The sequence below is a fragment of the Numenius arquata genome, chromosome 17, assembly GCF_964106895.1.
Source record: "Numenius arquata chromosome 17, bNumArq3.hap1.1, whole genome shotgun sequence".
Classification (NCBI taxonomy): domain Eukaryota; kingdom Metazoa; phylum Chordata; class Aves; order Charadriiformes; family Scolopacidae; genus Numenius; species Numenius arquata.
Window position 1 is genome coordinate 9341514 of NC_133592.1, and position 24336 is coordinate 9365849.

The window sequence follows — 24336 nt, forward strand, 5'->3', positions numbered from 1 at the left end:
ATTTTCAGCACTTCACAGCTCTAAATTGTGTGAAACCCAAGTCTGTGAACAACCAGAAAAAACTGCATGTTCTCAACTTGACTGTAAACTGACTGCTAATACATGATTGCAAGTTGAGTGTTACAAAACATTCAAAAAGAAACTAAATGCCTTGAAAAACAAGTGCTTAGAAAAGATTGTATGCTGTGAATGGGAATATTTTTTTCACTGCCACAGGGTCCTTGAGAAATCACCAGTCCGTGGCTTGTCTTCACCAGAACCAGTAGTGCTGGACACGTTTTGGTCATATCCAAATAATAATAGAAAGTCTCATATATGAGCTATCAGATGGAAATGATCACAAGCAGCAACCAGTGGCAGGTGGGTGGAAGCAACTAACTCCAGGCAACTCTACCAACATAGGCTTTAAAATACGTCACGTAGCATTTAAAACTGCTAGAAGCATATGAACATCTGCTTGCAGGATAGTCACTGGAAATAATCCAGTGTCCTACAATGTATCAGAAGTCACAACAAGAGGAGAACCTACTTCTATCCTGTATACAGTCCTCCTGGAAAATATTTTGTGGCTCAACCCAGCTTATCCACCTTCTCAGTATCTGAGTTCAAGCACATACTTTTCAGATGCACCTTGGTCAAAGGGTTAAAATGCTTTCCTCAGTTAAATTTTACTGAGTCTACAGGCTCCATCAGCAGTAATCTACATGTGCTGGCTGGTCTCTCCAGTTTTGAAAAAAACCAAAAATTATTTCTGATGAGCACCCACTTCCCCTCCCTGAGAGCTCAGCCCAGGCCACTCCATATAGACCTAGCACCCTGAGTCACTTCTGACATGGCTTGTACCTTGCCTGTAGTGGTTTTTTCTGCTTCTGACATACTGTCCTTGCTCAGCTGCCTCAGCTTTCTCCATCTGTGTTCCATAAATGCTGATATTAGAGCTGCTGTTCTGCTCCCCCACCTGAGGCTGCTTTGCTCCCAGCTGCAGCTTTTGTCATTTAGCCCTTGAAATGTGGCAGGGGATCTCACTAATGTCCTGATGCCATTTCCCTTTGTGGGTCCTGACACAGTCTCAGAGCCTTATACTGGGCTTCCCACCTCTCCTTTAAAATCCTGTTCCTCCTCAGTGCAGGGACAAGAGCCAGAAAAATAGCAAAGGCAACAGGATAAGCCCTGAACAATTCTGTCTTCAACTCTGGAGATGAGCAATTCCATTTGCCTGCCTTCCCGGGAAGCTCTGAGACCATGCTGCATCTTCAGACCTCTCCCACCCTCTTGAACAGCCAAGTGCCCATCCCTTCTTCTGACATGCCTGAGCTAATTTCCCCAGCACTTCTTTTCAAGCAGTTCATTCACCACTGCTTGGGTTACTCGCGGGCTTGATTCTCTACCCCTCCACCCAGGTACAACTCATAAAATGTCTCACTATATGTCATTCTCCTCGGCTAGGTTTTACTTATTTTTTTTATTTTATTTACACCAAGCTGAAAAAACCACCTCCACTATTGTTTCCTTTCACAGCTTTTTTTTTTCATATTTGTGGTCATGTTTGCACAGTAGCATTGCTACAGAAAGCTGATGGCAAATGGCAGCTTGCTCATCTCAAACCTCCGTACATCGTCCCTGTGAGAGTATTGCCCTTATCTACTAAGCCTGCATCTTTTTTCAAAGATGAAAATATGACAAAAAGTGATTATGAGATTGAGCTGCGATTATGAGATTGATACCCCACCTGGAGTACTGTGTCCAGCTTTGGAGTCCTCAACATGGGGAGGACATGGACCTGTTGGAACGGGTCCAGAGGAGGGCCACGAAGATGATCAGAGGGATGGAGAACCTCTCCTATGAAGACAGGCTGAGAGAGCTGGGGTTGTTCAGCCTGGAAAAGAGAAGGCTCTGGGGAGACCTCATAGCAGCCTTCCAATATCTGAAGGGAGCCTACAGGAGAGCCAGAGAGGGACTCTGTCAGGAAATGTAGTGACAGGACAAGGGGTAATGGTTTTAAATTGGAAGAGGGGAGATTTAGATTAGATATTAGGAGGAAATTCTTTACTGTAAGGGTAGTGAGGCACTGGAACAGGTTGCCCAGGGAAGTTGTGGATGCCCCATCCCTGGAAGTGTTTAAGGACAGGCTGGATGGGGCTTTGAGCAACCTGCTCTAGTGGAGGTGTCCCTGCCCATGGCAGGGGGGTTGGAACTCGATGATCTTTAAGGTCCCTTCCAACTCTAACCATTCTATGATTCTATGAGCACTTTAGCTCCTAGATCGGCATCAAATTTGTTAGATCATCTCCCCCACCTCTACATCCACCCCTGAGCTGGGCTTGTCCAGGACAAAGACAGAAATGGTCTAAATGCTGCAGGGGACATTTAGACACAATCTACTTGCTCTCGCTGCGGTCCCTGTGCTTGGCCAAGGGATAGCGCTGCCTTGCCCGAGCAGGGACATGCATGGCTGTAGCTTCATGCCAGGGCCTGCCCCAGCAGGAGGAGACGCTGTGGTGACAAGATGGCAGCAGGCTGCCCCTGTTGGCCCCTCTGGCAGTGGGCCAGCGCATCTGCAGGCCTTCAAGCACCGTACAGGCTCTGGTGGGAGGGCCTCCCTTTTTCACCCTGTGAGGAAAGATGTTCCGCCCCAAAAGTGGCCCTGGGAGGACCCTGACAGTCCTCTGGGAGCAGTTTTGGGGCGGGCAGGAAGGTGCTGCGAAGCCTTCATAGTCCCGCAGGGTCTGCTCTGCTCCAGTCATGGAGTCATGGCCACCCACCTGACTACAACGCAGACGCCATCGTCCCTGCTCTGGGGACCTCCTGGGGACAAGCCCTGCACAGCGAGGGGGGCAGAGGGGCTGGCGGTGCTCCCCCAGTGCCCAGCCTGCGGCCTGCCCAGGCCATGGGCGCCTCAGGGCCGCCCGTTACCACAGCAACGGGGCCTGCTGCCAGCAGCGAGGGGACGTGGGCCAGGCTTGCCCAGGGCATGCAGAGAGGGGACATGGGACCCCTATGAGTGGACGTGGGACCCCATTGAGGGAACACAGGACCCCACTGGGGCCATGCCCATAGAGACATTAAACAGGGTCAACAGTGGTGAGGCACCGTCTCCTGCCCCATATTTAGTGAACCCCGTGGCCCTCAGTCTTCGCCACCGGCTGCAACGGGGATGGGCTGAGCTTGCCCAGTGCCTTTTGCTCCTCAGCCATCCCCGTTTGACATTTGTGACTCTTTAGGAATTTTATCTTAGCCGCTATGAAAGGACTGCATGATTATACATTGTCTGAAGTGTTCTTTGGTATCTGAATATACGTTGTCTGAAGTCTTCTTCAGCAATTAGCTTTAAAACAAAAAAAACCCCACATGTAGATTATGTAAGTAAGTGTAAAACAGTTACTATGTTCCCTATTGAGGTGCCATTAAGAGCAAGTTACACGGCATTTTGCAAGAAGCCTTTGAATCACTCAAAAAAACCCACAAACCACTAAAAGAAACAGCCCATTCAATAACCAGCATGTATTTGCAAGATACATGAAATGGTCTTTAATACATGTATAAAAAAATACGGAGCAACTGTACAAAGCCGGATCACAAACGGTTTCATTCAGGTACAGCTTGTGCAGGGTGCGGGGTCTGCAATCAGCAGACACCTCTCTCCGCTCAGAAGGTAAACATCATTGTAGCACCCATCACCAGACCAAGCTTAACTTCTGCTTGACTAATGTGAGTTTTTGGTAAATTCCCTTGTTAAGAGTGATTTTGGACCAGACGCACCCGTGCCCAGATTGGAATGCAGGCATTATCCAGATTATTTCACCTTGTATTGTACAGTGTAGAGTCATTGACCTGGAGAAATGCATTCTGCTGTGTAGGTCTAAGACAGCTGGAGTTTGAGTCAACACCAGCATGTCACAAATATTTCTGCTGTCCCAAAAAGCCATCGTGCCCCAAATCTAGTCATTTTGCATGTCAACCACGTCAAGACCCACACCAGTCATGCCAGTATCTCTGACAAAGGCAGTAATTTAGAATCTAGACTTGATTGTATTTTTGTGGCACTCTTATGATCTTTGCATAGGTAAGCCCACACATATCGAAAACTTTACTTGTGATGCTCTCTGCCACAAAGTTTCTGAATTCTCTTCAGAAGAGATTTTTTTGCTGTAACTCTTGCGTAGTTTTAGCTACGTGAGCTCTTGGGCAGACCCACAAGGGTTCATAAGAGAACTGTAATCCATGCATATGTGGATCCATTGCATATTATTAATCAGGCCTGTTATGGTCTTCCTGAGCACTTACCAAAACTCAGAACCAGACCTCTACATCTACCCCACCTTCTCTGAAAGGATTGTTTATTAAACAAAGAAACAAGCCCATATATTGCATCTAGCCAAATGTATAGTCTGCTGCTTTCCATAGTACACTGCAAACACACGTGCAGGGGACCTGCATTTCACTACATATTCTGTACATTAAAAAAAACAATAACCTTACGAGTGATCAAAAAAGCAGAAACAGCTTTGGAAAGGAGTCAGGTTTTTCTTTCCACTGAAGAAGGTGGGTGACAACATTTTCAGTTCAGCTACTGCATCGGGTTGCTAAGGCACCTCTCAGAGAGACCTGTAAAGGAATGGTTGATCCACACACGGTCCCAGCTGGCAGAAACTTAATTGTCAATGGAGTATGTGTTGGTTCTGACCAAGGTGCTACGTTTAGAACTGTAAGACATATCTTCATATACTGCATTTGGGTTTTTTTTCTGGAAATATTTCTTCATCTGCAAAATAAAGCAAACAGTCATGCAGAACAGAGCTTGAAAAGACCTCGATCAAGGAGGGAGTCAATTTACATTCCTAGACTAGACATTAGGAAGAAGTTCTTCACAGTAAGAGTGATCAGACACTAGAACAGGCTGCCCTGGGAGGTGGTTGAGTCACCATCCTTGGATGAGTTTAAGAGTCGTTTAGATGTGGTGTTGGGGGATATGGTGTAGGGAAAAACTTTGTAGAGTAGGGTAGATGGTTGGACTCGATGATCCCAAGGGTCTTTTCCAACCTGAATGATTCTATGATTCTATGATTCTACATCTAAGGAATCCATCTCTTTGAAGTGGAAATATATTTTTAAAATTCCTCTCATAACCCAATGAGGTTATGAGATTAGGTAGAACTCGTCAACCTATTTATTTAACTTTCTATTGTCAGTCTGATGTAATTTCACTAAAAGTTCCTTCAAGAGTTGGATGCAACTGTGGCCGCAACATAAATAATGCTTATCCTTAATTGGTTACTGATAACACAAGAGACCAGTTCCCACAGGGCTGCTTGGCTTCTCCAGAACAATGTTATACTGCTGGTTTTTAGCAGTACTGAAGCCATATATGGAGGGACGAGACAGGAACCTGGCCTGTAAATCATACTCTGTTAATTTTGAGTAATCTTTATGGAGCAGAAGGATCTACCAAAGACGAATAATTACTGGGCATGTTCTGCAGAATATGGATGTAAATAACCCCTGTAAAGGAAAAAATTCTTGGTCACTTATTTTTCAGGGACAGGGCAAAATTGTTTTCCTACAGCTATATTCAGACATGAGGCTATTTTATGACTTTTTGCTGCCCTTGTGTCCCCCCCAAACATTCTCCTACATCTATTACAAGATTGGTAAATACAGCCCCGTTCCTGATTGACCAAAAAGAAAGAAGCAAAACAGAATAGTGAGGTGCTCTGTTCAGGGAAATACATAAACTGCGTGGCTGGGTTGTTGACTGCGTGGCTTGCTTGAGGTTTGTTATCAAAAGGCAAGCAATGCCTCATTTACTAAGAGTTACAGAAACACAAGACACAGTCCTTACTGCCAAGAGTTTATAGCCAGCAGACATTAAACAAGTGCAAAGAGGAGACAATAGAAAGCCATAATTCCTGAGGTTTACCAGATGCTTGTTTGACTCAGTGACTATTTACAAATAATATCAAAGGCAGCTATTCAGGTTTGCTGTGGCATGGTAACAGCATACTTACATCGACACGGTGGAAGGTACAGCATACCAGTGCAGAAAACAGTAGCACTAGCACGATGATAAGACCATAGATGATCCAGGAACTGTTACCGCAGTTTGTCCACTCCACTTCTGCATATGAAATTATATTATTATTATAAATATGAAGAGGTAGAATTCTATTTTTACTATGAAAAAAGTTATTTACTGGTCAGCAAGAAACCAGATATCAACAGCCTGCTACACAGCCACATTTGTCACCCCATTGGTATTCTCCCTGGCATTCCCTTTGCTCTTCTAGAGGTGGGTGATGACTGCGGGTGGCACATGATGGGTCAGCGAGGAGCACTTTACAAGGCTATAGCTTCCATGCCACTGATCAGAAGCAGGACCACACACTCCTACCAGGAACAGAAAATGTTTACTGCAGTATTACAACAATACTGAGGGCTCGGCCAGGAGTATCTAACAGGTAGGTTTGCAAGCAGTACAGACAGAAGTAGGAGGGCTATTGTGATCCAGAGTATACAGGCTAAGCAGAATAGTGCTAGTGCTAGCTGAAAGGATTACCTCAATTAATCCATATCTGAATAACACAGTATCTGGTAATCACCCTGCTACTTTGATGTGCAGCTGTTTTTTTCCCCAACTAACGTTACTGAGTTGTTGCACCGCTTACGGCCAGAGGCACAGAACAACACCACAGCCTTTTCTGCAGACTGCAAATAGATCCTTCGCAACTCTTAGGGCTTATGTAAACCTTATTTTAATTGCCGAAAGATCTCATCATAGCCCAATGCACAGGGTTAAATTGCACCAGTAAGATCAAAAGCAAGCACTGCGTTGCTGGTTTTGTCTGCATCTTAACAATTGGTTACAACCCCATCCTGCAGAAGAAGAAAAAACCCTGTCTTTGGAACGTATGCTCACACTGTGCTCAGTGTGTAATACGGGGGGGGTGAGATCATCTCTGCTATTATCTGTGGTACTTCAAGTAAATGCCTGAAGACTTGTTCTGCACTCCCTGGTGTGATCTATTTTTAAACACAAAGACTTGCTATAGGGAATGGTTTCATAAGACATTTATGTCACATTAAGGTCAAAGAACTGATGTTAAGAATACTGATTCATTTCCTAACATGGACAGAGTATTCACAGACACACTGAAATGTTTTTTGCCTGATTTTGACCTTTTTTTTTTTTTTCTTTAAGATGCGGGATTATAGCAAGTTTTCTCTTTTCTAATTCCCCTCTGGTTGTACAAGGCAGGTAGAAACATAGTGCCTGTTCCTGTGTCCTAGTACAACAGGGCGCAGAGGAGCCTGAGCGCACTCTCCAAACTTTCTCATGTATGGAAAAACATGTAGCCATGGATTAGTGCTTTATCGTCCTGACTAAAGCTCTGAAAACTTTTAGTCCACCTTTTGTATTACAACATGCGTGTAGTTAGTTATGATTAAGCAAGCAAAAGGATCGTACCTTTAACCAGCATCATGGTGCCTGCTCTATTCGCTGAGAAGGAATAGGAATTGTTCAACACCCCAACGCATACATATATATCACTGTCGTTTCTCCATAGGTTGTGTAGAGTTATCACTATTTTCTTCTCTTCCTTTGAATACTCCAAGCGATTAGCAAAAGCAGGAAAAATAGTCGAAGCATTCTGACTTGAAACATACAGCACTTTTTCAGGTTGCATGTGAGTCTTGAGCAAATAGATCCCTCTCTCTGCATCTGAGCTTCTCAATGCACAGGTAATGCTGACAGACTGGCCTTCCTGAGGATTGACAGAGTGCGGTGACTGCTCAATAACTCCACTGGCATTTCCTAAAAACAAGAGACATTAATGGCTACCACAAACTTAACACAGTGCATTTTCACTAGGGAGCAAATACGGAGGTCAAAGACAGAAAGAACAGGCCATAGAAATTTAGACAAAATTATTTTTTAAAAAGGCTACCTTTATACACGCCTTAAGAACAAAGATATATATCAGTACATCCTAGCATGTTTTCCTGCCCCGGGATCTGAAAGTAGGACTGACTGAGCAGGTTCACCTGGTTGTAAAGTGTCTCCACTTACCTAAAAAATACATATACTGAACTGTTCTAAGGGAATACAGCTTCATCAGCTTGCCCTTGAGACACGGATCGTTGGCTGCTTTCTCAAGTGAGATTAAGCCATAGAAAGATCTGGGGACTATTGGTCTGGATGAAACCATACAATGTGGGTGCCATCAATGTTGAAAATGGACTTCAAAAAGCAGTTATTAATGGCTTGCTGTCCAGCTGGGAAGACATTTCACCGAGTTCCTCTGAGAACACAACCTGTTCCTTTTGACATTATTATTAACGGGGGTGAGGGAATAAAGACATAACTTATAACATTTGTCCAAAAGATAATTCTGGGAAGGCTGCAAGCGTTTTAGAGAAGATGATCAGAATCAGCGAGAGGTATAAGGTAATTTAATAAAACAATTTGGAGAAACAGTACATAATCAACAAGATGGAACTCATTTGAGAAAACGGTGAACTAGTTTGAAAAAAGAAACCTAAGGAAGGATGCAATAAATCTTTATAGATATCACGACTATTACTGATCCAGCAATCAATTAGGTTTTGCATGTCTTGGGGATGGGAAAGAAAGACAACCCTGTAATTTCTGGTAAAGATGTTTCAGGTTAGATGGTCTCATCAGAAGGGTAGGTACGTAGAGGCATAAGCTGCCAAAGAATATTGTGGACTCAACCATCTTGTAATGAAAAGAGAAAAAAAGAAAAGAAAAGAAAAAAAAAGACAGAAAAATTCTTCCCCTAACCAGAAATTACTGTCAAAAGGAGCACTTGTGCCATTCATCAACTGTTTGTTGAGAGAAAAAACTCACATCCCTTTATCCACTGATGCTCAATTTACAAACCCCGCCTGGCACCAGCTTCCCGACTATTACCAATTTATCATTTTAGACAAAACAGTAAAAACAAAAAAGATTGCAAAAAATGCTACCAAGAAAAAGGCTCGTTGCTTTGCAAGTTATTCATGCAGATTAGACTGATTGTTTTGGAAAGTGCTACGGGTCGTCACTGTTTCCAAACTGCTGCAGCAACCTACGACTCGTGGGAAAATCTGTAGTTACATTAAATTAGTCATGAATTGATGCTCTAGGGGTTTTCTTGGTACTGTTCTATCTAATGTGTTTTCTTCATCTTTTCAAGGAACAGACCCACACTTTCCTTCAAATCAGTACATTACCTGAGCAGACATGGGTAAAGTTCTGTCAGTCTCCCTTCCATTATGCTTTTTTCCAATCTTTGATTTAAAATATATATCTGTATTTATTCATTCATGACATAAAAAGGTGGAATTGCAATACCTTTCACCACGATCATGGTTGTCTTCCCATTCAGCTCTTTGGGACGTTGTTTGCTAAAAATATACTCAGAGCATAGGTAGATATTGGAATCAGATTCCCGTAAACGGTGCAGAGTTATCCTGATATTACTTCCTTCTCTTGAATAGTGGAGGCGACTATCAAAATCAGGATGTATATATGAAGTATTTTCCTTGGAAACATAAAGCACATTGATTGGCTGTATGCCAGCTCTCAAGTACATTCCCACTTGATTTTCTGAACCTGAGCAAGTTATGCTGATGGAGTCTCCTTCCCAAACACTGACAATGTCTGTTGATTGTTCATTTTCTCCACCTAAAAATAAGACATGCAACTGAAATTATAATATCAGAGTTCTTCTTGATCTATTGATACCAAATTAGTTTTTGAAAACAACTACTCCTTCAACAGAACCGCTCTGTAAGATGGGACCTTAGTCTTGCTGTCCTGTGTGTATCATCTCTCGGCTGTCCTGAAACCTATAGTGCCTTTCATGCCCATTGACCTGTGCAACTCAACATCTTCCCAGAGCTTACTGTCATTCATAAAAAAAATTGAGTCTGCTCTGTAGATTCCCAGTATGATCCTACTAGTAAATGGCACAGAATAGAAGAAAACTACACTTTTTTCTTTTTCTTTTTTTAATAGAAAGTTGCTCTAGCAATCAGGAAACCGGATAGTGTAGCTTCTTAGAAGAGAACTGCAGAAGGAATAACTCCAGCCTATACTAAGAAACAAAGGTATCAAAATACATAATGAGACCCTTTGAGTTCTCTAATGACCTCAATATCAAAAGAAACTGAACAGTAAGTACTTATGCCCTGAATACCGAGGAACAGAGAGATCAAATGGGAAACATCCAAAAGAAATTACATTACAACATTACAAGCAGGGAAATAAAAATTATATTAAGAGTATTGCATATGTAGGACAAACACAGTGTAGAAAGGATAGAATTAGTAAGTGTTGACAAAAAAATTAAGGATCCCTACGTACTAAAACCAATTTATTTTAATAAGGGAACAAACACACAAGTCAAACACAGAACAAGCAAGTCATGGGAATTTAGATACAGTAGGTCAGTCCAAGCTGACCAGACACAAGGACATTGTTCCTACAGCAGTTAGAGAGGGAATTAAGGCAAGCAGGAGCTGTCAGCAATGTCATTCCAAAGCAGCAGAGAAATGGGGTGATGGAGAAGGCTGGAGAAGCGCAGAGCACTCAGCCTTAACGAGCATGGAAGAAAGCCCAGGAAATTCAGTTCCATCAGCCTAAAATCAGTACTTCTAAGTTGACCTACACTTTTGTGATCTAAGAACCCAAGCAGCTAACGAGAAGCAGCCACAGCCCATCAATTGTTTTCTCCAAAAGACCAGCGTAGAAGTTCAAGAGTTAAATTATACTTGCGGAAATCAGTATTGGCTCCTCAACAACCATTAACAAAGAATGGCAAAACCACTCAAAATAAATATTCTTAACAGATTCACTGCATCTTCCTTTCAGATGTACTGATTTATGAATAATACTTTTTTCTCAAGTCACCAGCCTTTCCAGTTATTGCCAATGGTCATGGGAGAAAAAACGGCTGACTGCTTGGAGAAATCTTTTTCCTCAGCCAGTTTTCCTTAGAGATTCACACCGTTTTCCCCAAGTGTTCCTCCGGCTTGTACTCTCAACAATATTAAGCAATGGATATTTCTAGTAAGGTTTTATTACATCTTCAATAATTACGTCTCTAGTAAATATCAATTTTCATTTGTATCCAGTAGTGGGCTCCCCATCAGCCATAACGATACAGATAGTTCATGTTGCACTACTGGTAAAATAACTTCCACTCTTTCTACAGAGATTAATTTCTATGTAGAAAAGTTCTAATCACAATAAATTTTCATTATTTTTTTCTAAAAACTCATTCTATAATTTCAGAGAATATTTTTCAAAGTTCCACCTGGCTGTGCTAACGGTGAATTTGCCAGGAACCCATTTGAGACAATAGTCTAAGGGGGGGAAAACAGGAATTATTGAAACTTGTGAAATGTAAAAGCGCCTATGTTGTACATACCATTCTGGCCAGGGAAGCACAGGAGAAGCAGAAGAAAGAGGGATGCGGTTGGGAGATGTGATATCCGCAGCATTTTCAAAGGTCTTTTTAGTCGTTCTCGATGCGTTAAAGACGTGAAGAAAGGCTTGTATGCCACGAGTGGGCCTGTTTTCTTCCAGCTTACATCAGTCGTCTACTAAAAGAATGTAGCAACTTGCCTCTTTTGCCTTAGTATCACAAAGCATGTGACAGAGAGAGGGGAGAGAGATTTCTCTCAAGAGGTGTATCTTGGTTTTGACTTACAACGCCCACGGTTTCCTACCACTGAACAACCCCCAACCCTGAGGGCAGAATTAGAAAGAGTCTCTACAGGCACCTGAGAAAAGCTGGGCTCAAAGTTGCTCTTCACAGCCCCAAAGTCAGGCAATTATCTCCCTGTCGTGGCCTTACTGGAAATGTAGGCTCTGGTACAATCAATTCAGTCTCTCGGTGTTCCCACAGGCTTTGCAGGCTGCCTGCTCTCTGTGTGAATACGTAGGAAACTCTGTTCCCAAAGAGTTTCTTGAAAGCTTTTAAGATTAGAAATTTGATCAATTACTGGAAAGCAAACAGAGTTCAGGAAGGCTGTTAAATAAGCTTTCAGGTAGCCCTACGGAGGCGAAGCAGATGCCGGGAGATCTCTCTTACTTCCTGTCTTTCGCAATATTTAAGTGAACTGACAATAATAATGGATTATGAGCTTGGGAATCATATGATGGTGATGCTTTGTAAAGGAGATTAACATATCAAATAACAATATGATCAACACAGGGTTAACAATGAACAGCCAGTTTTTAAGCTGATGTTTTATTATGATGAGTATAGTAACAAAACAAAAAAAAACATTAAAATGAAATTACAAGTATCAAATCATGGCATTTGGCGAGTCACTTTTTTCTTTCATAAGCAAGTATTTGCTTATATTTTTATACTGCAAAACAGCACAACACAGTTGATTAGAACAAGCATTGTAGATCTTTAAAGCTATTTATGACAGTTTTCCCTGAGGTATGGGATGATTGGTGTCTACCAGCACAACACGACTCAGGAAGGGCAAAGTGAAACAGTTGGTAGTGATGCCTCTGAATATCACAGTCTGCATAATCATCAGTAGAAAGCAGAAATGTAAAGCAAAGCATGCTTGAGTGAGCAATAAAGATCAGTGTGTGACTTGCGACTCGTGACTAATTTCCTTAAGCCACTGTCACTGGCCAAAGCCGTCCATATAACCTTTTTTCTCAAAACATGTCCAGCTCTCTGGCCCCAACTGGTGTTAAAGAGTAGAAATTAAATCTGCACATTGTTAAACCTGAATCCCTGAAGTTAATATAATGTGAGTTGTCAAATACAGCAGAGGGAAACTAGCTCCAGTGGAGTCAAAAAGTGAAAGGCCCCACACCTGATGTGAGTGGCTCTTTCCCAGGCTATAGCAGCAGATATATTATTTCCTCAAAAAAAGATGGCTTTTCTCCCAAACAAACCTCTTCCTCGCTCCTTTTAGACACAGTCATACTCTGTTGAAAACTTACAGCAGTCCTGTTCTGGGAAAAAAACAGGAACTGCAATTGTGTTAAGGTGCTGTATAAAAAGGAAAAGTCTTTTTTCTTCTATCTCTAAATCCTTGCACAGTCTGGACTCTTTACAGGTAGCCTTAGCTTTGGCTTATTGAATAAACATATTATAACATTCATCATGAGATAAAAGAGTTCCCAACAGGATCAGTCAAAATAATATACTCCGTAAATACCTAAAAGACTTTGAATAGCTGGGGATTGCCATCTCTTATTGAAGTTTTGACTGCATTCCACCCCAGTAAAATTGAAAAGACAAAATCTAACAAATAAGCTGAGCGTGGAGTTAAAAGGGTACGTTAGGTCAGCATGAGTTTAAAGTCCCCACTGGGCAGGGGGAAAAAACCCAATGCATAACAGCGCTAGTCTCCTGTGCCAAACAACACAGTTTAAGCACAGAGGCTCTTCTGTATTTCTAAAGTTAATTAGTAACATTTTTTTTTATGTCTTCCATTATGAACTTTCCCTTCAGATGTGATTGTAGCAAATTTCAGGAGTCACATGACATCCTATACCCTTTGAGATTTCCTGCTGGAAGTTTCAGCCACAGGTTTATGGGTAATTAAATCATGTAAAAATGATTCACCAAGTATTCATACTGTTCCAGGGATCTGCTTTTTCAGTTGTGCTGATGATGATTTTTGCTCAAAAGCCTGATGCTAGATTAGGTCTAATGCAAACCTTGAGGATTTATTCTAATTAAGCGTGAATGATAAATCATTTGAAGATGACATACCACCTGTGAACTACCAAATGGGGATCTCTGAAGTGCAGTATTTCATCACACACTGTGTGCATGCCGGACACCCAAACCTGTCTTTAGATGCAGAAATATTGCAGTCTTCTCTGATACGTAAAGAGAGCAGGTACATCAATATGGTTTTTTGTTCAGTGGAATTACTGTTGATAGTGTCCTACACTAAAATTTGTGGGTTTATGACCTAATTAGTCAGGGAGGTTGATATCGTACTTCTGTTCAGGCTGGGAGGGGGCTACGGCCCCCATGACCCAATGCCATTTCTAAGGGAGCTGGACATAGCCCTCCCGTCCACCATTTCCACAGGAAGAAGCATCCAGAGGAGATGTCCTCACCCTGCAGGTGGCTGCAAAATCAAATGCCTGTTCAAAAGGCCAAATCCCTCTAATTCAACAAACCAGTCACCTGTACAAAATGCTTTTTTGGATATAGAGACCTGGGAGTTAAAAAATAATAAAGACTGATAGGTGTGCTATTACATTACAAAATGGAAGACATGCAGAGAACATCTGCCTCAGGGTTCAACACATCCTTCCTGATCACAGATACAGTTCTCTGAAGAATTTCAGATGAACTGATAGCTTCAATCAGAAAAACCATTGAGAGAATTCTGCTGGTTTAAAGCTGTGCTGCTGAGCCAGCCAAACATCTTGCAACAACTGCTATCCTTAGCGAAGCACCAGGAGAGGATGGGAGATCCAGGGAGCTTCCCATGTTGCTCATGAAGGCTTCAGTGTCACAGTCCTCAGTGAATGTATAGATTTGGTGAAGGTACATTTGTGAGAACTACCATGAGGTCTCGTATAAAATGAGCTAAAGAAATTCAGCTGAACGCTGTATATCAGTACCGAGGAGTACGTTGCTGGCATAGAGGCCTGGTTTTCTCATTTGTAGGTTTTTTTCCAAAAAGGTGCAAATCCTTCTATGTCAGGGACCAGGTTTTTATTTCCAGCAGCTGCAGAATTGAAGGAAAAATATCTGTGAGGTGACCAAAGGCACAGGTTGATTTCAGTGAGAATTATAATCCAATTGCCTGTATTTAAGTTTGGAAATCTGGAGTGTGAAGACCTCAGGGCACCTGCCTTGTTCCAGTTGCTACTGATGTCCTACCTCTTGTTCTGAAAGGTGAAAGAATTGCAGCTTCATTGCCCAGCAAGTTCATGGCATCCCTGCTGAAACCCTGCCCTGGCTGCTGTGGCCCATCAGCCCTTGCTTTAGAGGGGCTCTAGGCCAGGCCTGAAACGTCCCCGAGAGTCACACCACAGGGCAGGACCTCAGGAGAGCCACTAGCGGTCAATTTTTTACCTATCACAACAATATATCAATACGTCTTAATAGAACAACTGCAGTGAAGCCAGAGTTGTGTTATCTTTACTGGGTTTTACGGGTACTTGTGCAACTCTCACTTGTCACAGATAGCCTTGTATTTTGTCTAACTGTAGATGTGCAAACATCTCAGCTTGTTCCCATTGCCTTCCTTTAGAGTTAGCAGAGAGAAACAGGCACCTTCACAAGGTAATTCACCTGTTTCATCTTAAAACCATATTAAGGTGAGATGAATCATCTTCAAGACAGCTCTTTCTCTCCATTCACTGGAAAGGGAACACAAAATAAAAATCTTAAACTAACTTCTAACCAACAAGTTAACTTTAACCAAACTCAGACCTAAGAATCTAATTCTTAGACTTTTAGAAAGAAACAACCAACGTTTGTTTTCAAAGGACGGACCAGTTCAGCAACTGAGAGGAGATGTCTCAACTTCTGGCCTTACACAGGGTCCCATAAACCCTGGAGCCAAGTTGGCTACAGGATGTAGGAGGAATCCATATGTCATGGTCAAGGGGTGTCTGTAAAAATGTGTAAATGATCCACACACGAGTACTGGAACCACTGCAAAGTCATGTAGTGACTAAAATCTATTGACTCAGACTTGATGTGGGGAGGAGATGGGTATCCACTGGACACAGTCCTAGTAACCACATCTAGTCCTTCACTGAACAGCCCCCTGCCATTGTAGTAATGCGATTTTATCTTTTACCAGAATTAAACCCCAAAAAGTCAAATCTTACCATCAAAAAACTGTTGGATCAACATGACAGGCCCTAGGAAAACAACAGCAAAAAAAAAAAGTAGCAGCATTAGCAAGGATTTACTTAGAAGAATTAAAACTAACAGACGTGCAGTTGTTTTTTCCCAATTTATATTTATCTGAAATTCCTGAGCAGCTCCTCGGTATCCATCTCAAACAGACCCACAGGCCTTGTGTTTTGCCCACAAATCCCCACCACGTACAGCAGGTGTGACACTTTGCCATATGACAGCACAGTTGCACCCCAAGTTCTATACTCTGTTGTAGCCCAACTATTTCCAAAGTATGAGGTGCTTTAATATTATCTTGCTTTAAGAATGCTGCCGTTTTTGTGTTGAGGAGGACAGAAGAGCAGGGATCCAAAAGATTTTTTTCACATGACTCGCTATTTACTCCACAGAGCCTATCCCAGCCCTTTCCATGCATATTCATTTACAAAACACACTCCTCCCTTGGACATAACTAGGAAAATAATTTTGTCTTAAATTAAAATCAGCTCTTTAGTGGGCAGAGCTGTGAGAGGGAACCACTCACCCAAAGGACCCGTCAGCCCACATCTGGACGTTCAGCCGTCCCCTGGGCTGGGACACGTCTCTGCAGGGGAAGCTGCCCGGCAATGCCGCAGTCCGAGACTGCTCCAAGGCACTGGATGCCACTGAGGCAGGGCTGAGCGGTGCGGTCACTTGGCTGTATACTATGGTAGCAGTGAGGAAACTTCTTCTGGGCTTATTTTTCATAATAAATCAGCCGACTGGGGACTACGCCATGGCACCCAAGGCAGAGGCGGAGTTTATACCAGCTGTTAGCCCAGCCTCCCCTTCACTGCAAATATCATTCAGCAACTTCATAAACAATGTTATGGAAATAAGATCCAGAAAGAAAACCCTGTATGCTTTATCTACTACCAGCGCTGCTTGCAAGGCATGTTACCAAAAGGAAACATAACATTTTGTCAGACTGTACCTTGACCATTTTGGTTCCGTCGAAGACGAAACACTATCAGTACTGCTGCACAAACCCCAAGAAACAGTACTGTGGTGATGATGCCAATGCTGTCATTTCCGCCCATTACAGGTTGAGTACTATCTGGAGAGTAGAAGAAGATAGAGTTCAGGTGAATCAAACACGTGTGCCAAGAAATGAGCTTGCCTCACGAGCAGCAGTTCGGAAAAACTGGGCCTGGTGCTTCTGCAATGGAGCCCACAAAAGCTGATAATGAGAGAATGAACTGGTGAATGTGAGAACAAATAGCCTCTTAAGGAAGACACCTGTAAGAGAAGAATGACTCTATCAACACTGAAAGCTAATTCTTGACTCTCCACCACAACAGATACCTTTGAACGTCTATCTCATTTGAAATAAGCAAAAACAAGAGGTGCAAAACCCATCCTTAATGGCGGGTTCAAAGGCCACTAAGGAAATCTGTTTTTACCATTTTTAAAAGACCTCAATGCACAGGAATTTAAACACATAAATATCTAGAAAGGTTACTTTAATACTTGTCTAATTTGGAAGAGAAACAATAGAATCATCCAGCGCACAGTCAAAATTTACCGAAGAAAAACCCCAAATCAAAAAAAACCCAAACCACACAGGAAAATGCAAAAATCCATACCTCTACCAAGGACTGCCTCCAGAAAAGGATAAATAGAGTTTACTTGTCTCAAGTAAAGACACCCCGTTTGTCCACAAGCTAAGGAAGATGACAGGGATTTCTACAGTGAAAGAAATTTGGATAGAAAAATAAGTCTGGGTGACAATTGTCCTCTCGGTCTGGAGGTAAAGTCTCGTTCATTATTTACTGATAAGTGAAATTGTTGCATCACATACCACTTTCCCTCAGCATCCCTGCATCTAGAGCTATATAGCTATGGTTACAGAAACCTATACCTACAGGTATGTATTTCCAGGAGCAGGAACCTACATGGGCTAGGGGAAAGTCTCTGAGTTTGAATGGCTACAGCATGTGCGGGTCCAAGGTGTGAATGTACAGTACATCTGCCCTGCTGCATGTCAGGCTTTGGTCATGTCAAGCTGCCTGAGCAAAACGCTTGCAAAGCAAAGGGCAAACAAACACGAGAAGAGACTAACCTAGATCTTCCTCATCAGTGATGATGACTGTTGGTTTTCTGGTTGGTGGTTCCTCACCTGACGTGTAGCACTTCAGGGAACGTCTGGGCTCTTTGTAGTTTGTTTCTGCTGCACAGCAAATTTTAGCAATTTTACCACTCATATTTTCTGAGGAAGCTGAAAGATAAGAGAAATTTTGATATAATATAGACCATTTATAAGATCTTCAATCCATATTTTTCTCAGAGACCCCAGAGTGTATCTCCCACCCAGCCTGATGCCACTGCGCCATTATCTAACTTATTCCTCTTCTAACAGGTGGGAAATGTAAAGGCCATTATATTGAAAACTCCTTCCTACCTGCAGATCCCACACTCAGCACATCCACTGGTTACCCTTCCAAGGGATATAGGCTTCCCTGTCTACAGCAATTTCCAATTGTCACTATGCATGTTTTAGTGGCATCCAACCTTCACATAGTGATAACAACGTGTAGATATTTTGCAACGGTAAGCATAAATCCAGGAGAGAAATGTTTTACACTGATCAGAAATTAAATACACAAGGAACTGTTAGGCTGAACAAAAGTATATGTAAGGTTGAAAATTGGGCACCCAACATACGAAGGACATTGACCTGTTGGAGCGGGTCCAGAGGAGGCCACAAAGATAATCAGAGGGCTGAAGCCCCTCTGCTGTGAGGACAGGCTGAGAGAGTTTGGGGTGTTCATCCTGGAGAAGAGAGGGCTCCAGGGAGACCTTAGAGCCCCTTCCAGTATCTGAAGGGGGCTACAGGAGAGATGGGGAGGGACTCTTGATCAGAGGGTGGAGTGATAGGACGAGGGGCAATGGTTTTAAATTGAAAGAGGGGAGATTAGATTAGCTATTAGGAAGAAATTCTTTCCTGTGAGGGTGATGAGACCCTGGCCCAGGTTGCCCAGAGAAGCTGTGGCTGCCCCATCCCTGGAGGTGTTCAAGGCCAAGCACTTGGATGGGGCTTTGAGCAACCTGGTCTGGTGGGAGGTGTCCCTGCCCAGGACAGGGGGATGGAACTACATGATCTTTAAGGTCCCTTCCAACGCAAACCATTCTTTTGTTGTTTTCTTCTGTCAGCAATAAGATTAGAAAGGATGGTATAACTCAAACAAGAGAGGTGATGAAAGCCTTTTTTCAAAGAATCATCTACAGCCAGGAGGACAAAGCCAAATATACATTCAGTCGCGTGTAGGCTGGTGAAATGTCATTGACTTGGATGGAGTTCAACTAAATTACATCTGTGCAACCTGACTCACCATGAAGTTTTGCCTTCTTGGAGCCACTTGCTACATGTACTAACAGGCATTTTTATCACTGAATTTGACGGTTTCATGAGAAAGCTCGAAAGATACCTCCTGGTTATTTACTGAGTTGTACAGAAGAGCAACACAGAATGGCTCTTTAGGCTAGACCCAGATTTAAGTGTGTATTGCCTGAAGGAGATGGGATTCACACATTCCAAGCTAGCACAGATTTTGACCATGAGAACTGCTGTTGCCAAAAAAAAAAAAAAAAGTATCTTTATAGATCAGGGTAACATGAATTTATCTGAATCACTACTAGTGTAGTTCTAAGCAGTGTTTGACCTGAGAGAATTTAATTTATTTTTGTGAATGACTTCATGACTTTTTGGCAAATTAGTTTACTCATTAGCCTCACTGTCTGCCTAAATATACAACAGTTCAGTTTTATAACCAGAAATATGTTTTCCATATGTTCATAATAGCCAGGCTCCCAGTAGACCATACCTCCATAATCCACAATGCCACATGAGTCTCCTATTCCCACATCTTTCCTCCACCAGATGGCATAAATTCCTTTATAAGAAGTATTTTCTTGCTGAAAGCACATACTGATGTTTGTTTCATTGATCTCCAACTTAATTACTTTATTTAAAAATGTCTTATTTTGTGTATCATGAATTACATCAAAGCCTTCGTAATTGGATGGTTCGCATGCACTGATCTCACAGTCTTCACAGTAGTAGACTACCACATGCATTTTGCCAGAGGAAGTGTCTTGTGTCCTCTCAGCAGGGTTGCCACTGGGCATGGCAATATCTACATGAGAAAACAAAGAAAAATTATTTTCTACCAGTTTTCTCCCAAGACTTTTAGTGTTAGAGAATGAGACAAGTTTTGGTGGACAAACCCAGCCATGGCTTAGGAGATGTTGTCTGCCAATATGGTACTGGGCCCAGTCCCCAAACTAATTTTTGGGGTAGAAATACAACACAATCGCCCCCTTGCTGCCACTAGGGTTTTAACTAGGAAGCTGGGAAGTGAGTTGAAAGACATTTCTCTTGTTGACCTAAGAGGTTCTCTGCCCAGACAGGCTCAGATGAATCATCCGTTCTTCTTTTTTTCCCTTCCAAAACTCCCTGGCATAATCCTATCAGGCATATCTCCACCAGCCCAGGACAAATGAAGTTCACATCTGAGATGCCAGACTACATACAGCTGGATCCAGTGTCCCACTGATTCAGTTCAATATTCCACCAAGCAACAGTTTTACAGCCAAGCCAAAACTCACCAGCAGCCTGGCTGAAGCACTGGAGTACGCTAGGGCTGGGTGCTGAGGCCTGGCAACAGGGTTTTACTCATTCAGACTGTCCTGGTAAAGAGCCAGTCCTTTGAGAGAGGACTCACCTCATCTGATTTCAGACACATCCAAAAAGTTGCCCTTCCCAAGTTACGTGATTGTGACAGGTCAAATAAATCAACCTTCACCTTCTTAATTCCTTTTCTCACCTTAGTGGTTTTGTGGTCTTAGTTTTAACTGGCCACAATTGAGCTTTCTAATAACAGTTTAAAAGTTTTCAGCTATTAATGTGCAGTGAAAAGCAATGAGATTAAACAAGGAGACTCACTTGCATGGGGAGTTGCGATGGTCAGAAGCAGGAAACATAACCGCCTGAAGCGGGGAGAGTCCATCAGGCTGCCCTGTGTGCTGAGCTCTAACAGTGTTGGATGCTCTCCTAGATCCTCTACGATCCCAGGGCAGGCTCACCAGGCTCCTCCCTCAGTCATCTCCCTGTTTGAATGTTAAATTAGGTGTTTAACAGCTATTATCTCATTCTTATAATCACTCTCCAGCCAAAAAAAAAAACCCAAACAAACAACAAAAAACCAACACCCAAACAAACAACTTCCAGGCCAAGTGCTGTAAAGTTTCTTCTAGCCAAGACAGCTGGAATACAGGCAAAGAAATGCTCATGCTGCTCAGCTGCTACTGCAGTATGGTTTTTGCAAATGCCAAACTCAGACCCCTTTCCATCCCTGGGTCAATCACAGCCGTAGAAGACACATGGTCTATCTGCAGGGAAAGGGAAATCCCTCCTGAGCCTGCTGGGCAGGAGGCTCCATGTCCAGGTCCTCCAGGCTCCTCAAGGCGGTGGCCCTGCACACATCTTTCACTCGTACATGCAACAAATAATGTGGACTTGCTGTCACTTCCAAAACACACCAAAAATTAGACATGGAAGATGTTTTGTGCTGAATGAGTGTTTTGCTTGACCTAAGATGAAATATTTATTGTCAAATTGAATTTTATTTTTAGTTTGGAAGACATGATACAAAACACCTGTTCAAATTAAAATCAACAAACAAACAAAAACTTAGTATTTCTTTTCAATAAATATATTGGATTTAGTCACAAATTCCTCCTCAATCATTTCAATGAAACTGTCGTGAACTTACTAAATATGTTTAAGTAAAACACAAGTTTCACTTTCCAAAGGAGAAAGAAAAACAATCTGGAAAATTCACCTAACTTTTCCCACTAGCCTTGCTCTGGAAAACACAAACTGCTTTCCTTCTAGGGGCTTTTCATTGGAAGCTTTCATTAAAACAGCTTTTTTGGCATGTTGCTACCTGAGAAGTAGCTTGAGGATGTTTCCAAATTAATTATGCATTTATTCCTAATCATGCATTAACTCTTTTCTTTTAAGCAGAAGTTAATAATTGATTTATCTCTCATGACCTGTGCTAGTCTAGAGCTGCAGAAAGTCCCACCCCAATTCCCAGAAACAGGTGAGACAGGAGGAAAACAAAACCTACAAAACGAGCCCTTTCCAGTGGCCGACAGGCACAGGAGGAAATCCTTGAGACCATCTGCAGAATTTCCTGTGCAATAAAACCAGGGGCCCCTCCGCAGTGCCCTAAAAGCTCTTGATACCCCTAGGCAGGGCCCAAGCCTGCGAGATACTGGCCCAAGCCAAGGTCCTGACGCTGCTCCACACCATGCACACCCACAACGGTGCGATCCATCCACTTCCACTTCACACCACACGAGGGACCAATTCTTCCATTTTACGCACAGGGCTCCTTCTCACCTATACAATCTTGCAAGAATTTCTTCTTGCCCCACCAAGTATTAACAACACTCAGCATCAAATGAGCACAGCACCTTTTCTCATCCTCTTTCCATACATCTAAAAATAGTTCTTGTCTGTTTGATTTTGGGGGGTTTGGTTGTTTTTCTTTTCCCCAAAACAGATCACTCCGTACCATTTCACATGTTACTGACTGATCCTGTTTCCTACTTTGCAAAGCACCAGTTAACAATGTCCCCTGCAGGCGAGCAGAGCGTCAAGGGACTATCATCAACCATTGAATCATAGGATCATTTAGGTTGGAAAAGACCCTAAAGAACATCGACTCCAACCATTAACCCAGCACTGCCAAGTCCACCACTAAACCATGTCCCTAAGCGCCACATCTACACATCTTTTAAATACCTTCAGAGTATTATATCTCCTTGTCCTCCTCGGAGCGCGTTCGCCAGCCTCATGCAGTCCTTGCAGACCAGCTGCAGCACATCTGGCTGAGTGATTTGCCCAAAGGTTAAGGACAAGTGGTTTCTTCCCCAGTAGTTTTCAGACTGAGGTCTGCATCTTCTGTCCTCATTCCTTTTGTCTTCTCTTTTGTGGTCTTCTTGCCTCATCCTTGCCCCTCCTCTCATTGTACACAAAGAACATCTCCCTCCTCTTCTCTCTGACATTCTTTCCCACGCTCACTCTTCTCTTCATTTTCAAAAGCCAGAACACTGTCCACCAAATCTCTGCCCCCTCCCACTGGTCTGTCTTAAAATCCTCTTTTCTAGCAAGTTTCTGAGATTCTTCAGCTGTGTTGGCCACCTCCTGCCATCAGTTTTAAACTTACTTTAACAATAAAGCACTCAAATCAAAAAATTAAACACGCTCTTGGGATAGAAAGTATTTTTCATCATGTTTTTTGCCTGCTTGCCTTTCTTTTCAAGGCAATACAAACTTTCATTTTTCAGAGCTACTGAAGTTGTCTACACAGCAGGAACAAAGCAATGCCAGACCTTAAAAGTGGACCAGCTGCAAACAGTAGATAAGTAATGGAACAACCATGATGAGCTGGAGCTCCTTCATCGTTCACAGCCAGCTGACGAGCTTTTCCCCAGGTCAGACCTGACCCCATGAACAAGCCAACCTGAGCTCACTGGCAGGAAGAAGTGGATTTAGCCAGAGACAGAAAGTTGTAGAGCCCTAATGAGGTCTTCGGGTTTGTTTTTGAAAAGATCTATTTGTGTAAAAACCACTCCCCAAAACTCTCCTGCTTTTCTGTCTCCAGTAAATTCTTAGCAAACACAACCCAATAAACAACTCCAATATTTACCAAGACAAGAAAGTCAGTCGGTCGTTAACACAATAACGTCATTTCTACTAGAGGAAAGGTCGTCTCTCAAAGTTAAAAGCTAAAAACCTATAACATCCTGGCTAGACACCTGCATTTTCCCACTCCAGCGCAAGTTAAACCAGCTCACCGCCTCTCCAGCGTGCATCCCCAGGCTTACCCACCTCTGCCACCTGCACAGCTCGCCTGAGGCTGCCACTTCAGTGGGAACCCCCATGGTGACAGCACAGGGCAAGGGTCACCCAAAGTCCTGGCTGCAGGAGGTGGCCGAGCGCGGTGACAGAGCCAGGAGATCCAGTGCTATTTTCCAACTGCACATACTGCATTTCCCTGCTCCTTCTCTCTCCTCCAGCCACACACCCCAGGGGTCTACAGCTTTATGAGCATTTTAGTATATGGTTTATACAGTCAGGCAGAAGTGTGTTGGTGGAAGGATTTTCAGAAAATATTTATTTGGTAACCTAAATATCCCACAGAGAGGACTTAAGTTTCAAACAGTTTGAAGAAAATAATACTATAAGAAGTAAAGAAGCAGCAAATCAAAAAGCAAAAAACTTCAGAAGATCCTACAGACTTTATTTTCCACTCTAAGTTCCTTCCTGAAAAAGGAGTAGAATTTACAGAAGAGCTAATTTGGGTTTTACTTTCAGTACCGGTTCCACCTTTGTTGATCCGCTGAAAACCACTCTCAACAAGCTCTT

General features: G+C 42.7%; 2 protein-coding genes across 3 annotated transcripts; both read right to left on the reverse strand.

The window, feature by feature from the left end:
* Positions 1-3507: 3507 nt before the first annotated feature.
* CD7 (CD7 molecule) lies at positions 3508-9891 on the reverse strand. The gene is made up of 5 exons (XM_074160357.1): positions 9876-9891; positions 9353-9685; positions 7463-7810; positions 6006-6115; positions 3508-4762 (listed from the first exon to the last, which is right to left on the reverse strand). Exons 1-5 carry the CDS (start codon positions 9889-9891, stop codon positions 4652-4654), a joined length of 918 nt encoding a protein of 305 aa, XP_074016458.1. The 3' UTR covers positions 3508-4651.
* Positions 9892-12225: 2334 nt separating this feature from the next.
* On the reverse strand, positions 12226-22900 carry LOC141473014 (uncharacterized). 2 transcript variants are annotated; one of them, XM_074160316.1, is made up of 7 exons: positions 22711-22900; positions 20842-21005; positions 19721-20032; positions 17955-18114; positions 16831-16949; positions 15848-15880; positions 12226-14733 (listed from the first exon to the last, which is right to left on the reverse strand). In XM_074160316.1, exons 2-7 carry the CDS (start codon positions 20903-20905, stop codon positions 14663-14665), a joined length of 759 nt encoding a protein of 252 aa, XP_074016417.1. In that variant the 5' UTR covers positions 20906-21005; positions 22711-22900; the 3' UTR covers positions 12226-14662. The 2 variants fall into 2 exon arrangements, with proteins under 2 accessions (XP_074016417.1, XP_074016418.1); XM_074160317.1 differs by having other exon boundaries at positions 12245-14733; positions 16831-16953; positions 17959-18114; positions 22711-22890.
* Positions 22901-24336: the final 1436 nt, after the last annotated feature.